This window comes from Cebus imitator, unplaced genomic scaffold (genome assembly GCF_001604975.1).
Source record: "Cebus imitator isolate Cc_AM_T3 unplaced genomic scaffold, Cebus_imitator-1.0 Scaffold18, whole genome shotgun sequence".
NCBI classification, from domain to species: domain Eukaryota; kingdom Metazoa; phylum Chordata; class Mammalia; order Primates; family Cebidae; genus Cebus; species Cebus imitator.
Genome location: NW_016107333.1, coordinates 5,226,290 through 5,240,752, shown reverse-complemented (window position 1 = coordinate 5,240,752; position 14,463 = coordinate 5,226,290). Strand labels below are relative to the sequence as shown.

Sequence of the window (14,463 nt, the reverse complement as noted above, 5' to 3'; positions counted from 1 at the left end):
GAGTCGCTGGGATTACAGACACGCGTCACCATGCCCAGCTAATTTTTTGTATTTTTAGTAGAGACGGGGTTTCACCGTGTTGACCAGGATGGTCTCGATCTTTTGACCTCGTGATCCACCCGCCTCAGCCTCCCAAAGTGCTGGGATTACAGGCTTGAGCCACCGCGCCCGGCTTACCCGACTGATTTTTGTATTTTGTAGAGATGGGGTTTCATCATGTTGGCTGGTCTTGAACTGACCTCAAGTGATCCGCCTAAGCCTCCTAAAGTGCTGGGATTCCAGGCGTGAGCCACCATGCCAGGCCTCTATTTCTTAAGACCATGGTGGTAATTTATGTTTTTCTGGAAAATGTTTTACATTTATACTCAGTTTTCATATTTTTGCTGTAAAATGTCCTCAGAAAATGGGGTGGGGGTTCATTTTATCAATATAGTTTGCGTTTTTCTCAATGAGAAGGGATTAATATGTAGATAAAATGAGGACCCCACCATCATGAAATAATGAGTGGTACCCTAAGAAGGTATGGGGGAGACGAAAGACATGATGCCATCCCAACAAACCCTGTGCTAAATCAGTCTGTTTTTTGCCTTCTGTTTCTCAGTCTTAGGAAAAGTCCTCAGTGCTGTGGGAAGTGCCCAGCTACTGATGTCCCAGAAATTCCAGCAGTTCCGGGGCCTCTGTGAGCAAAACTTGGTGAGTGTGATTGTTCTTCCTCCACAGGAGGGCGTCCAACCTGTGGCTGCCCACTACACCCCAGATAGATTGTGCTTGGGTACCCTCCTCTATAACACAAAACAGTGCAGCTTCCCCATGGTGTTGGAAGGACAATGGCAATGTGTGTCAGTGTCTAGCACAAGAAAGGGGGTGAGGGCAGCCCTATCACATCTCTAATACCTTTCCATGTTGAAACAGCCATGTGGATGTTCAGTCCCTTAGCCTGGTTTATTTATATAAAATATGTTCTGTATCTAAGAAGACACTCAAGGTAAGAACTAAAGAAGTACACTGCTGGGATTGGTGGCTTGGCTTTCTCCCTCCCTCTTACCTGTTAGGAGGGCTGGCCCTGCTGGGGTCAGAAGCAAAGGCCTGGGCCATTCTGCTTGTGAGAATCTGTGCGCTCCCAGCAGGAGACAGTGGAGAGTGTTTGTCTCCAAGACCTACAGAGACCTGGGGGTTGCATTGTCATGGAACAGAGTGATACGAGGGCAACAACACGAATTCTGTGATCTTCCCACCTGGGAGTGAATCAGGCTTCTCTCGGTGTCACTGTCGCACCATGGCCAAGAACTTCTGTTTCTTCCCTGTAAAACAAAAACAAATGTCTGCCTGACCTACATTAGAGACAGGAGTGCTTTCCTCACTACAGCCCTACAGTGACCTCTAATCCTCATGATGAGACTGTCCCCAAGGATCCCCACCACTGGGCTGGTGCTGACCAGAACTGGCTTGATTGATTCATATAGATACTGACCAGGACACTAGACCTCAAGAGCCCCTGAGGGTAGGGTACTGGCAGGGCCAGGGGAACCATGCTTGGGTGGGGCGGGGGTGGGGGCAGGAGAAGCCTCTGCCGAGCCGGCCCCACTAATCCCCTTCTGGCCCACAGAACCCTGACGCCAACCCACGCCCCACAGCCCAGGACCTGGCAGGGTTCTGGGACCTGCTACAGCTGTCCATCGAGGACATCAGCATGAAGTTTGATGAACTCTACCACCTCAAGGCCAACAGCTGGCAGCTGGTGGAGACCCCCGAGAAGAGGAAGGTGAGCATGGAGCAGTGCGGAGGGGAAGTCCAGGGACAAATTCCTGGTCGGCAATAACGCTGCCCACATCGGTCAGTGCTGCTTGGCTCCCTTCTCCATGTGTCGTCTTTGAGCTGGGGGCTCACGTCCATTACTGCGTGGGGTCCATGCTTGGCACTTGTCCGGCATGCCGCATGCTCTGTAGTTGAGGCTGCCCCGAAGCACGTGTTCTGCCCTGCATGTCCAGAAAAGGGGATCCTGGGAGAGGCACACCCACAGCCTCTGCACGTTACAACAGAGGAGGCAGTAGAATGCTCCTTTCTCCTGGGGCTCTGCTGCCAGGAGTCCTGGGGTCTAGAGCCAGTTCTGTGACCTTGTGGTAGCCAGCCTCTTCCCTGAGGCTTCCTTCTGCAAACAAGCAGAACCAGTGGCCCCTATTGAACCATGGCCCTTCTGCCTAATCCCCTAGAATAGCCTGGGAAGTGTGACCTGGGAGTCGAAGCCCTAAATTGAAGTCTGACTGTGTGACTTGGGCTAGCTCCTGCCTGAGTCTCAGGCTCCCAGCAGTTCAATGCGAGGGTGGACAGGGGGATCTGTCCGTCCCTTCCTGCTTGAGTGCCCTTGGAGTCTGAGCTTGCTTTCTGCTCCTCTGCCTTGTGCTCTTCCCACTGTCATCGCTTCTCGTGGCTTCCTGATTCCAAGTGTGTGTTGCTTGTGCCTGATGCGGGGAGGCTGGGGCGGAGACTCGCTGCCGGCATATGGTGGGGGTAGCACCACACAAAACGTGGCACCTTTATTTTATTTTTGTACCCTCCTCACTGTTTCACTAAAGGAAGAGAAGAAACCACCCCCTCCAGTCCCAAAGAAGCCAGCCAAATCCAAGCCGGCAGTGAGCCGTGACAAGGCCTCAGACGCCAGCGACAAGCAGCGCCAGGAGGCCCGCAAGAGACTCCTGGCGGCCAAGCGGGCAGCTTCTGTTCGGCAGAACTCAGCCACTGAGAGTGCAGACAGCATCGAGATTTATGTCCCGGAGGCCCAGACCAGGCTCTGAGACCATGCAGGAGGAAGGAAACGATTTTAAATCATTAAAAACACACACACAAAAACTAAGTGCGAATGGAACAGTTTTCTCAGCCTTTGCTATGGTTATTCTGTCTAGAGACCCTGAGCCAACTTTCAAATTGACGCATATAAGGGCTCACGATTTGGCTTTTTTGGGTCCCTCCCAGCTTTAGGTTATGAAGATTTTACTCACAAAAAAAAAAATCAACAAAAGTCACGAAACTAGAAAACTTTTTTCCTCTTGCTGGCCGTGGTGGACTAGATAGATGGACGTCGGCACCTCCCGGCCCAGCCTCCGGACTGTGGTCTTTTTATTCGTTCTATCTGATGAGAACTCACACTAGCTTGTTTACAAGATGACGAGAGTCCAGGGGCAGCCTTGGACACCTGCCATGTCCCTCCTTCTTTCCCCGGCTACCCCAGCTCTGACCTTGGATTTTTCATTCTTACGTTTTCTCTTTTCCCTTCAGAGCTCACACAGCAGTCGCCATTGTGGCAAGCGGCTTTCTGGGTCTCAGCCCTCCCTGTGGTTGAAGGCCCAGAGGATAGAGAGATGGACATGCATCCCCTCCCTCCCCCACCAAGTGCTCACACACAACTTCACGCACGCGCGCACATACACACACACACACACACACACACACACACATGCAGATGGAGGCCTCTCACGGGGAGGTACCCCGCCAGCCCGAAGCAGTGTCAGGCAGGACTCGCTACTGAGCAGATGAGGGAGGTTTTAGTCTTGGAGGGGAAATGAGACGAAGCCACAGTTAATCACACCCCAGACTCCTGCCTTTTTATTCTCTCCAGCCCCTTCTTCCTTCAGCAAAATCTAGGACTCTGAGTGGCTTCCAGGGGGCTGTCCGTCCTCAGCCGCGCCTGTGTCCAGTGCCCGAGGGGCGGGCGGCAGTGTCTGTATGTATGTGTACATATGCACATAGACCTTAGAGTGTATATTTAACAAACGCCCATCTGCTCACCCATGCCCACCAGCGCCGCCGCCGCTGGCTCTCGGGGCACCTGGCAGGAGGCGGGTGTGTGAATAGCATATATTTTTACATGTACTATATCTAGGTGTGTGTACAAGTGTATGTAAAAATATATACCTTGTGTGTAAGCAGCCCTCTTTTTTTGGGGGGGGGGTCTCCATCCTCCCTCCCCTAAGGAGGGGGATGCCCAGCCTCTAGTTTTCTGTTCTGTATTTTTTTTTTTTTTTAACCCCAATTATCCTTCTCTCTCTCCTGCCTTCCATCCCCACTCCAAGGGTGTCAGGAGCCCTGAGCTGCAGTGGCCCAGGCCTGCAGGGCGGGGTGGGGGAGGGCAGGGGCCCAGCCCCACAGCCAGCTCAGTACCCAAGGGGCTGCTCGACGCTGTGTATGCGCCTCTCTGGCATCACAGACATCCTCTTGGCTGGCGCTTGCTGCAGCGGGGACTCCCCAGGTGAACCAAGGGCCTGCTCCGGGGCCCCATTCCAGCTTGGCCGCCGTCTGTGACCTTGGGCAAGTCACTTGACCTCTGTGTGCCTCAACTTCCTCCTCTGTAAAACGGGGACAGTCCCTCCTCCCTACCTCACAGGCATGTTGTGAGAATAAATGAGGTAACGTGTACCAAGGGCTCGTGGCATTATTGCAGGGGGATGAGCAGGATGGGCCCAGGAAACTGAGCCAGACCCCTCCCAAGAGGCAGCTCTGTGGAGACAGCCTGATGGGAGTGCTGGCCGGGATGCCAGCTGTCACACGCCAGCTCTTTGATCTGAGGCAGGCAGACGGAGCTGACCATCCCCTCTCCCAAAAATGAGTGTGCAAACTCACCAGCTTCCTGTTTGAAATAAACCTTTGGAAGATAGATGTTATCACAGGAGCCAGGATAGGCCGATAAAGACCACCCTAGAGGACATCCCCCACAGATCCAGTCTGCACATTCTCCAGGGCAGAGTACCTATCTCCCCCTGCCTGGCAGCTATTTCCACCCTGTCAGCTGCAAGCCCTGACTCGCATCTCCAGGCCACCTCCTCGGCAGGCCCCGGGGCCAAGCTCACTCTGGTGAGGGAGACAGATACTGAACGGGGCAGATAAAGTCAAGTCAACAGGTGGTGGAAATCAAGACGCAGCAGAATGAGGCTGCAGGACCCCAAGTGGGACAGCCAAACCCAGCCTGGGCAGGAGTGTGTTATGGTAGAGACTGGAAGGATGAGTAGGTAACCAGCTTTGGGGGAAGAGAGCAGCATGCATTACAGGCGCAACAAACAGGAGGTGCCAAGCCCTCATGGTAGAAACATATTTTTTTCCAAGACACAGTCTTGCTTTGTCACCCAGGCTGGAGTGCAGCGAAACAATCTTGGCTTACTGCAACCTCCGCCTACCAGGCTCAAGCAATTCTCCTGTCTCAGCCTCCCGAGTAGCTGGGATGATGTGCCTGCCACCACACCCGGTTAATTCTGTATTTTTAGTAGAGACAGGATTTCACCATGTTGGCCAGGCTGGTCTTGAACTCCTGACCTCAGGTGATCCGCCCACCTCGGCCTCCCAAAGTGCTGGGATTACACACATGAGCCACCATGCCCAGACAGAACATGCCTTTTAGAAAGTTCTCCGGCTAGGCTCTGGAGCCACAGATTCCTGGTCTCCTCCCTTGGCCTAACCCAGCCAAGAAGCTCATGACCTCAGGCCCAGGGGATGCATGGACCCTACCTTCCCAGCAGCTTTGTTCAGGCTGCTCAGCCCTCCCCAGCAAGGTCCCAGGAGCCCATCCCAACTGTGTGGCCAGACTCCTATGCTTGGAGCAGCCCTTGTCCCTGGATCCCAATACACCTGTGACCACAGGTGGCTCGGATTAACTCCCAGGGCTGGCACCTTCCCAGACCTACGCCTACCCTGAGACCCAGCTGGGGGTGATCTGAAGGGTAAGTGAGGAAGTTTGTGATTGCATCAGGCATTACAGCAGGTGTTCAGAGGTGCGACAGTGCAGGGTGGGAGGCCATCGTGCAGCTAGCAGCCAGCTCCCCTGGATAGGCCATGGAGACTGGGGATAGACCCTTAGCCTTTCAGAGCCTGCTTCTGCTATAGCAGGGGAAGGACCTTGAGTGTTGGATTAGGGTCTCTGGAGGGATCCTGCACTCTCTTATCAAGCACAAGATAGGGTAGGGGTGTCTGATGTGCAGAATCTGGACCCCCACGCTCAGCCCTCCTGGCACAACAGTAGAGAAGACACCCCCTCTGTTGAAGGAACAATATAATAAGACATCCAGTGGCCAGAGTCACCGATGACCAACATTTCGCCACCTGTGCATTCTCAGATACACACGCATTGGTTTTCCCCAAGAGCCATGTGAGAGTCAATGGTATACACGGTGATATTTCACCCCAAAACACATCATGCAACTCCTGCGCAGCCACAAAACCATCACCACCCTCAAACTTAAGAAAGGAATGTTCCAAGGAGCACCTCCTTTGCCCAGGAGGGCACTCGCTGCACATGTTAATACGACCTGAAGCACAGCCCGCACGCCAGGTGCCCCCACAACCATGTCCCTTATAGCTTTTCCCTTTCATCCCTCCAGGGTCCCATTAAGGATCAGTCACTGCTTTCAGTTACCATGTGTGTCTTTTTTTCTTTTTTTTTTTTTCAGACAGGGTCTCACTCTGCTGCCCAGGCTGAAGTGCAATGGTGGGATCATGGCTCACTATAGCCTCAACCAAATGGGCTCAATCAGTCCTCCTGCCTCAGCATCCCAAGTAGCTGGGACCACAGTCACATGCCACCATGCTCAGCTAATTTTAATTTTTTTTTGTAGAGACGGAGTCTCACTTTGTTGCCCAGGCTGGTCTCAAACTCCTGGGCTCAAGTGATCCTCCTGTTTCTCAGCCTCCCAAAGTGCTGGGATCACAAGTGTGTGAGCCACCGCTCCAGGCCACCATGTCCTTCTAGTCTCTTTAAAAGTCAAAATTTCCCTACTTTTTTTGTTTTGCCAGAAGTTGATTTTTTTTTTTTTTTTGGTTTTTGTTTGTTTTGAGATGGAGTCACTGCAATGCCCAGACTGGAGTGCAGTGGTGCCATCTTGGTTCACCACAACCTCCGCCTCCCCAGTTCAAGCGATTCTGCTGCCCCAGCCTCCCGAGTAGCTGGGACTACAGGTGTGGGCCACCATGCCCAGCTAATTTTTGTATTTTTAGTAGAGACAGGGTTTCACCATATTGGCCAGGCTGCTCTCGAACTCCTGACCTCAAGTGATCCACCTGCCTCAGCCTCCCAAAGTGCTGGGATTACAGGCATGAGCCACCGTGCCCGGGTGGGATGTTGATGTTTTTAAAGTATCCAAGCACTTTATAGAGTGGTGCACCATTTGGTTTATGTTTTCTCATGGCCAGATTCAGATTAAATGGTTTTCACAAGAATATGACTAGATGATGTCCCATGTCCTTGTACCTTTTTCCATCAGGGAGGCATTTGTTACTTCAGGGAAAGGCTGACAGCAGCTTCCCAGAGAAGCTGGGAAGAAGTCCTTGGCATCTGTGTTTCCAAAGCCTAGTCTTTGAGGAAACAGAGGGGACCAGGACAGAGAGCGGAAGTGCCCTCCTAAAGGCTGCAGGATGACCACAGAGGTGGCACAGGGGACAGGAGACTGTCAGCCACCCATGGGTCCCTCCCTGAGAACCCTACACAGCCCAGATTTCCCTTCTATAACCCCAAGCTCCCCAGGGTTTCACATTTCCACAGTCTTCACACAGAGAAGGCTCAGCTACCACTAGGAACAGCACTTGGTAGTAGCTGACCTTACAGACAGGACAGCAGGACAAAGCCACTACCACCAGGAGCCTGAGGGCCAAGGACCATGCGGAAGCCTCTGTGGGCAAATGCTGTGGAGAAAAGACCCGCTGAGATGAGGTTTCTACCACCAACAGTGGAATGGGCTGTATGACAGAAATTCTAAATCAAGTCTCCTGCCCGTCTGAATCTGTGGCCAATCTGAAAGCTGGCGTGGTCTCTGCTGCTGGCCCTGCCCCTACCATATGGTGGCCAGGGGGCTTTTCAAAATGCTGACTGGGCTGCATCACACTCTGCTTAACCCTTAAACCCAGCCTCCTCACCTTGGCCTTAGAGGCCGCCGCCCACCTCTCCAGCCACACTTCCAGTGAGAGCTGCCCTCGGCAACCTGAGAGCCTGCCACAGGGTGCCCCAGCCCTCCACCGATGAGCTGACATCGGCTCTTGCCTCCACTCTCAGGACAGATGGCCTTTCCTCAGGGAAACCCACAAAGCACCCTGGCCAGGCCAGGTTAGTGCTCTACACTTGGAGCACAAGAGTCGCTTTCCTTTGCTGTTGTCACAGATGTGATGATGCTTTAATATCTGTGTGATTATTTGTGAGCATCCGTCTCTATGCAGAAGATGGTGGGCTCCCAAGGGTGGGAAGAGTGTTTTTTTTTTTCACCAGGTCTCAGTTCCTGGCACAGAGTAGAGCCTCAAGAATGATTTCCTAAATGAAGGACCTTGGCGGAAAAGGCAGTATTTGACCTGGGCTTTCAGGGATGAGCAGGAGTTATCCGTGCTATGGCAGTGAAAGGCACAGTGAGCACAGTGGCACAGGTGTAAGTGCTGCTACTCCAGGTGGGACCAGGGCCAGACTCGCCTTGAATGACAGGTTAACAAATAAGGCTTTCAGACCGGACACGGTGGCTCATGCCTATAATCCCAGCACTTTGGGAGACTGAGGTGGGTGAATCACTTGAGGCTTGGAGTTCAAGACCAGCACGGCCAAAATGGCAAAACCCCATCTCTACTAAAAAAAAAAAAAAAAAAAAAAAAAAAAAAAAAAAAAAAAACCAAAAAAAAAAAAAAAAAAAAAAAAAAAAAAAAAAAAAAAAAATTAGCCAGGTGTGGTGGTGCATACCTGTAATCCCAGCTACTCAGGAGGCTAAGGCACAAGAAGCGCTTGAGCCTGGGAGGAGGAGGTTGCAGTGAGCCAAGATCGCACCACTGCACTCCAGCCTGGGAAACAGAGCAAGGCTCAGTATCAAAAAGGAAAGGTAAGGCTTTTGGGGCCAGCTTGAAATGGAGCCAGGACATTTCTTACCACAGAACCCCACTTCCCATAAAACAGGAGCCTCCAGTATCAGCTTCCATAGACCCATGGTACTCTCTGGACCCAAGGAACCCACACTTTGTCTCCAAAATGTGTCACCCCAGCTCAGGCCCTGTGAAGCCCTGTGGCCAACACAGAACATGGGTCTTCAGGGCCCCTCTGCCGCCTTTATGGCTTTAACTTTCTGTAAACTGACAACTCCCACATGTAAGTCTCCAGCCTGTGTTTCTCCCTGAACTCCACCCTTCCCACTCAACATCTCCACTTGGATGCATAACAAGCAATTTACACATCCACCACTAATAGCAGTAGATGGAATTCAGGAATTAGAAAACCACCATTTGGGCTGGACGCAGTGGCTCACGTCTGTAATCCCAGCACTTTGGGAGCCTGAGGCCGAGGATCACTTGAGGTCAGGGGTTCAACACCAGCTCAGGCAACACACTGAGACTTGCATCTCTATTTAAAAGAAGTTTTTTTTCTAAATGAAATACGAATAAATGTAACAGAAGATTTGCACAGTCAAAACTATAAAACATCATTGAAAGGAATTTATAAAGATGTAAATAAATGGAAAGGGATCCCATGTTCATGGACTGGAAGATTCAGTATTGGTAAGACGGGAACACTCCCCCAAATTAATCTACAGATTCCACACAACCCTTATCAAAATCCCAGGTCCCTTTTCTGTAGAAATTGAGAAGCTGATCCTAAAATTCACATGGAAATGTAAAATTTACTACAAAACTAATGTAATCAAGGCTGGGCATAGTGGCTCATGCCTATAATCCCAACACTTTGGGAGGCCGGGACAGGAGGATCTCTTGAGCCCAAGAGTTTGAGATCAGCTTGGGCAACACAACGAGATTCCATCTTTGTATTTTGTACAAAAAATACAAAAATTAACCAGGTGTAGTGGCACATGCCTATAGTTCCAGCTACTCAGAAAGCTGAGACATTAGGTAATCACTTGAGCCCAGGAGGTTGAGACTGCAGTGAGCCATGATCACAGCACTACAGTCCAGCCTGGGTGACAGAGCAAGACCCTGTCTCAAAAAATAAACACTCAAGATTATGTAGTACTGGCATAAGGGTAGACATATACATCAATGAAACAGAATTAAAGGTCCAAAATAAACCCATACATTTATAGACAACTGATTTTTGACAACAGTGCCAAGGGGATTCAATGAGGAAAGAAGTATTAACAAATGGTGCTAAATGCAGCAAAAGGAAGCTGGACCCTTACCCTGCAACATATACAAAATTAACCCAATGTGGATTAAAGACCGGAAAGCTAAAACTATCAAACTCTTGGCCAGGTGCAGTGCTTCCGTTCTCTATAATCCCAGCACTCTGGGAGGCCAAGGCGGGCAGATCACAAGATCAAGAGATTGAGACCACCCTGGCCAACATGGTGAAACCTCGTCTCTACTAAAAATACAAAAATTAGCTGGGCATGGTGGTGCGTGCCTGTAGTCCCAGCTACTCAGGAGGCTGAGGCAGGAGAATCACTTGAACCCAAGAGGCAGAAGTTGCTGTGAGCCAAGACCGCGCCACTGCACTCCACTACCTGGAGACAGAGCGAAACTCCGTCTCAAAAAAAAAAAAAAAAAAAAAAAAAAAAAAAAAAAAAAAACCTCTTAAAAGAAAACAAGTGTAAACATTTACAACCTTGGATTAGGCAATGGTTTCTTGGGTATGACACCAAAGCACAGGCAACCAAAGAAAACACAGATAAACTAAACTTCAAAGTTAAAAACACTTGTGCTTCAAAGAACGCTACCAAGAAAGTGAAAGGATAACCCATGTAATAGGAGGAAATATTTACAACTCATGTGTCTGATAAGGATGCAATAGCTGGAATATATAAAGAACATTTAACAGCTCAACACCAAAAGACAAAGTTTTAAATACATAAAGGATCTAAAGAGATATTTCTTTCTTTTTTATTTTTATTTTTTGACTCACTGTCACCTAGGCTGGAAAGCAGTGGTGTGATCTTGGCTCACTGCAAACTCTGCAATGAAAAAGACTGAGGTACTGGGACATTCTACAATACAAATGAACCCCAAAAATATTATGCTAAGTGAAAGAAGCCAGACATTATATGACTGAATTTGTCTGAAGTTTCTAGAGTAGGCCAGGTGCAGCGGCTCATGCCTATAGTCCCTACACTTCAGGAGGCTGAGGCAGGCAGATCACCTGAGGTCGGGAGTTCAAGACCAGCCTGGCCATCATGGTGAAACCCCATTTCTACTAAAAATACAAAAAAATTAGCCGGGCACAGTGGTGTCCCAGCTAGGCTGAGGCAGGAGAATCGCTTGAACCCGAGAGGTGGAGATTGCAGTGAGCCCAGAACACGCCATTGCACTCCAGCCTGGGCAACAAGAAATTCCATCTCAAAAAGAAAAAAAAAAAAAGAAGAAGTTTCTAGACTAAACAAGCTGGCTGGGCGTGGTGACTCACGCCTGTAATCCCAGCACTCTGGGAGGCTGACATGGGGAGGATCACGTGAGGTCAGGATTTCGAGACCAGCCTGGCCAACATGGCGAAACCCCATTTCTACTGAAAATACAAAAATGAGCCGGAGCACGGTAGCAGGTGCCTATAGTCTCAGCTACTAGGGAGGCTGAGGCAGGGGAGTCGCTTGAACCCAGGAGGCAGAGGCTGCAGTGAGCCAAGATCATGCCAGTGCACTCCCACCTGGGTGACAGAGCAAGACATCTCAAAACACAGAAACAAATGTCTAGAGTAAGCAAACTGATAGAGAGGAAAAGTGGATCCACAGTCACCAGGGGCTGGGATGAGAGGAAAATGAGGAATGCCCGCTGACAGGTACAGAGTTTCTTTGGGGGATTACTTACTAAAATGTTCTGGAATTACATAGCAGTGCTGTTGATTATATAGCTTTGTAGACACACCAAAGCCACTGAATTGCACACTTCATAGGTGAATTTTACGGTTTATAAATAACAATTTAAGCTTTTCTTTAAAATACAGAAAACCTTTAGAATAAGAAAAATATTTGCAGGCCAGGCACGGTGGCTCACACCTGTAATCCCAGAACTTTGGGAGGCCAATGCAGGCAGATCACCTGAGGTCAGGAGTTTGAGACCAGCCTGACCAACATAGAGAAACCCCATCTCTACTAAAAAATACAAAAATAACTGGGCATGGTGGCACATGCCTGTAATCCCAGCTACTCGGGAGGCTGAGGCAGGAGAATCGCTTGAACCTGTGAGGCAGAGGTTGCGGTAAGCAGAGACTGCACCATTGCACTACAGCCTGGGCAACAAGAGTGAAACTCCATCTTAAAAAAATATATAGGCTGGCCATGGTGGCTCATGCCTGTAATCCCAGCATTTTGGGAGGCCGAGGTGGGCAGATCACCTGAGGTCAGGAGTTCCAGATCTGACAAACATGGAGAAACCCCATCTCTAAAAAAATATATATGTGTACACACACACACACACACACACACACACACACACACACACATATATATGTGTGTGTGTGTGTATATATATGTATATGTGTGTGTATATATGTCTATATATGTATATATGTATACATATGTATTTATATGTATATATATCTGTATATATGTGTATATATCTATCTATATATACATATATATGTAAATATATACATACACCCACATATATATATTACAAACATATATTGCAAACATGTATATATATGTCCGCAAATCATATAAAGGGATTAATATCCAAAATATGTTTTTAAAACGCCTAGAATTCCACAAAAAAAAAACACCTGCTCTTTAAAATGGGCAAAGAACCTTTTTTTTTTTTTTTTTTTTGAGACCAAATCTCACCCTGTCGACCAAGCTGGAGTTCAATGGCACCATCTTGTCTCACTGCAACCTCCACCTCCCGGGTTCAAGCAATTCTCCTGCCTCAGCCTCCAGAGTAGCTGGGATTACAGACCGCACGACCACATCCAGCTAATTTTTGTATTTTTGGTACAGATGGGGTTTCACCATGCTGGCCAGGCTCGTCTTGAACTCCTGGCCTCAAGTGATCCGCCTGCCTCAGCCTCCCAAAGTGCTGAGATTACAGGCAAGAGCCACCGCACCCGGCCCCTTGTACAATGTTGATGGGAATTTAAAATGGTACAGCCACTGCGGGAAACAGTTATTGCAGTTCCTCATAATATTAAAAATAGAAAAACCATTTGATCCAGCAATTCCATTTCTGGGCATATGTCCAAAAGAATTGAAAACAGAGACTTATATGTTCACAATGCCAGGTTAAAAAAACAACAGTGGGGACTTGAAGAGACCACGTTCACAGGCGCATTATTCAGAATAGCCAAAAAGTAGAAGCAACCCAAGTGCCTACCATGATGAATGGATAAACAAAATATGCACACAATGGAATATTATACAGCCTTAAAAAGGACGAGAGCCTGGGCAACATGGCAAGATCCCATTTCTACAAAAAGAATTTTTAAAAAAGTAGCCAGGGCCAAGCACAGTGGCTCAGGCCTATAATCCCAGCACTCTGGGAGGTCCAAGTGGGGGACCTTGTTTCTACAAAAGGGTTAGCTGGGTGTGCTGCCACATGCCTACAGCCCTAGCTACTTGGGGAGCGTCGAGGCAGGAGGACTGCTTGAGCCTAGGTCAAGGCTGCAGTGAGCTATAATTGTGCCACTGCAGGCCAGCCAGGGCGACAGTGAGACCCTATCACAAACCCCCCACCCCCAAAAAGAAATTCTGATATATGCTAAACATGGATGACCCTGGAGCTTGAGGACATTATGCTGGGTGAAATAAGTCAGTGACAAAAGGTCAAATACTATATGATTCCACTTACATAAGGTTCGAATGAGTAGAGAAACTCACAGAAACAGAAAAACGATGACTGCCAGGGGCTGGGAGAGGGGCAAGGTGGAGTTAGTGTTTAGCGGCAAGGAGTCCGGCTGTGGAAGATGAAAGTGTTCTGGAGATGGACGGTGGTGACGGCTGCACAGCAAAGCGAATGTACCTCATGCCACGAAGCTGTACACTCAGAAACATTGGCTTTTGGACCAGAAAAAATTCCTCTAAAGGACATTATTGGGATAACTGGCACAACCTCAACATGGACTGTAAATTAGGTAATTAAATCAGTGTGAAAATTTCCCTGACTTTTATAATTGTACTATGCATATTTATGAGAATCTCCTTTTTAGGAGGTACTCACTGAAAAATGTAGAGATAACAGGACATATGTATGCAAGAAACTCTCAAATGGTTGGAGGTGGGAATAAATAAATTTAAATATAGCTGGGCTTATAGCCTGGTGCCATGGCTCACAGCTGTAATCCCAGCACTTTGGAAGGCTTGGGGGGAATGGATCCCCTGAGGTCAGGAGTTCGAAACCAGCCTGGCCAACATGGCAAAACCCTGTCTCTACTAAAAATACAAAATTAGCTGGGCATGGTGGTGCATGCCTGTAATTCCAGCTACTCAGGAGGCTGAGGCAGGAGAATTACTTGAAACCCGGAGGCGGAGGTTGCGGTGAGCCAAGATCGCGCCACTGCACTCCAGCCTGGGCAACAAGAGCAAAATA

The 14,463-nt window shown here is 49.1% G+C and overlaps 1 protein-coding gene across 14 annotated transcripts in view; it reads left to right on the top strand.

Moving 5' to 3' along the window:
* DLGAP4 (DLG associated protein 4) overlaps nt 1-4,410 on the top strand; it is a 227,761-nt gene extending 223,351 nt beyond the window's left edge. For 12 of the 14 annotated variants that reach the window (XM_017512532.2, XM_017512524.2, XM_017512506.2 and 9 more), the window contains 3 exons: nt 602-693; nt 1,607-1,762; nt 2,574-4,410. In XM_017512532.2, the coding sequence (XP_017368021.1) occupies nt 602-693; nt 1,607-1,762; nt 2,574-2,792 (467 nt within the window). In that variant the 3' untranslated portion in view covers nt 2,793-4,410. Of the gene's footprint in view, nt 1-601; nt 694-1,606; nt 1,834-2,573 lie in introns of all 14 variants that reach the window. The other 2 variants (XM_037732794.1, XM_037732790.1) reach the window with 1 other exon arrangement.
* Nucleotides 4,411-14,463: the final 10,053 nt, after the last annotated feature.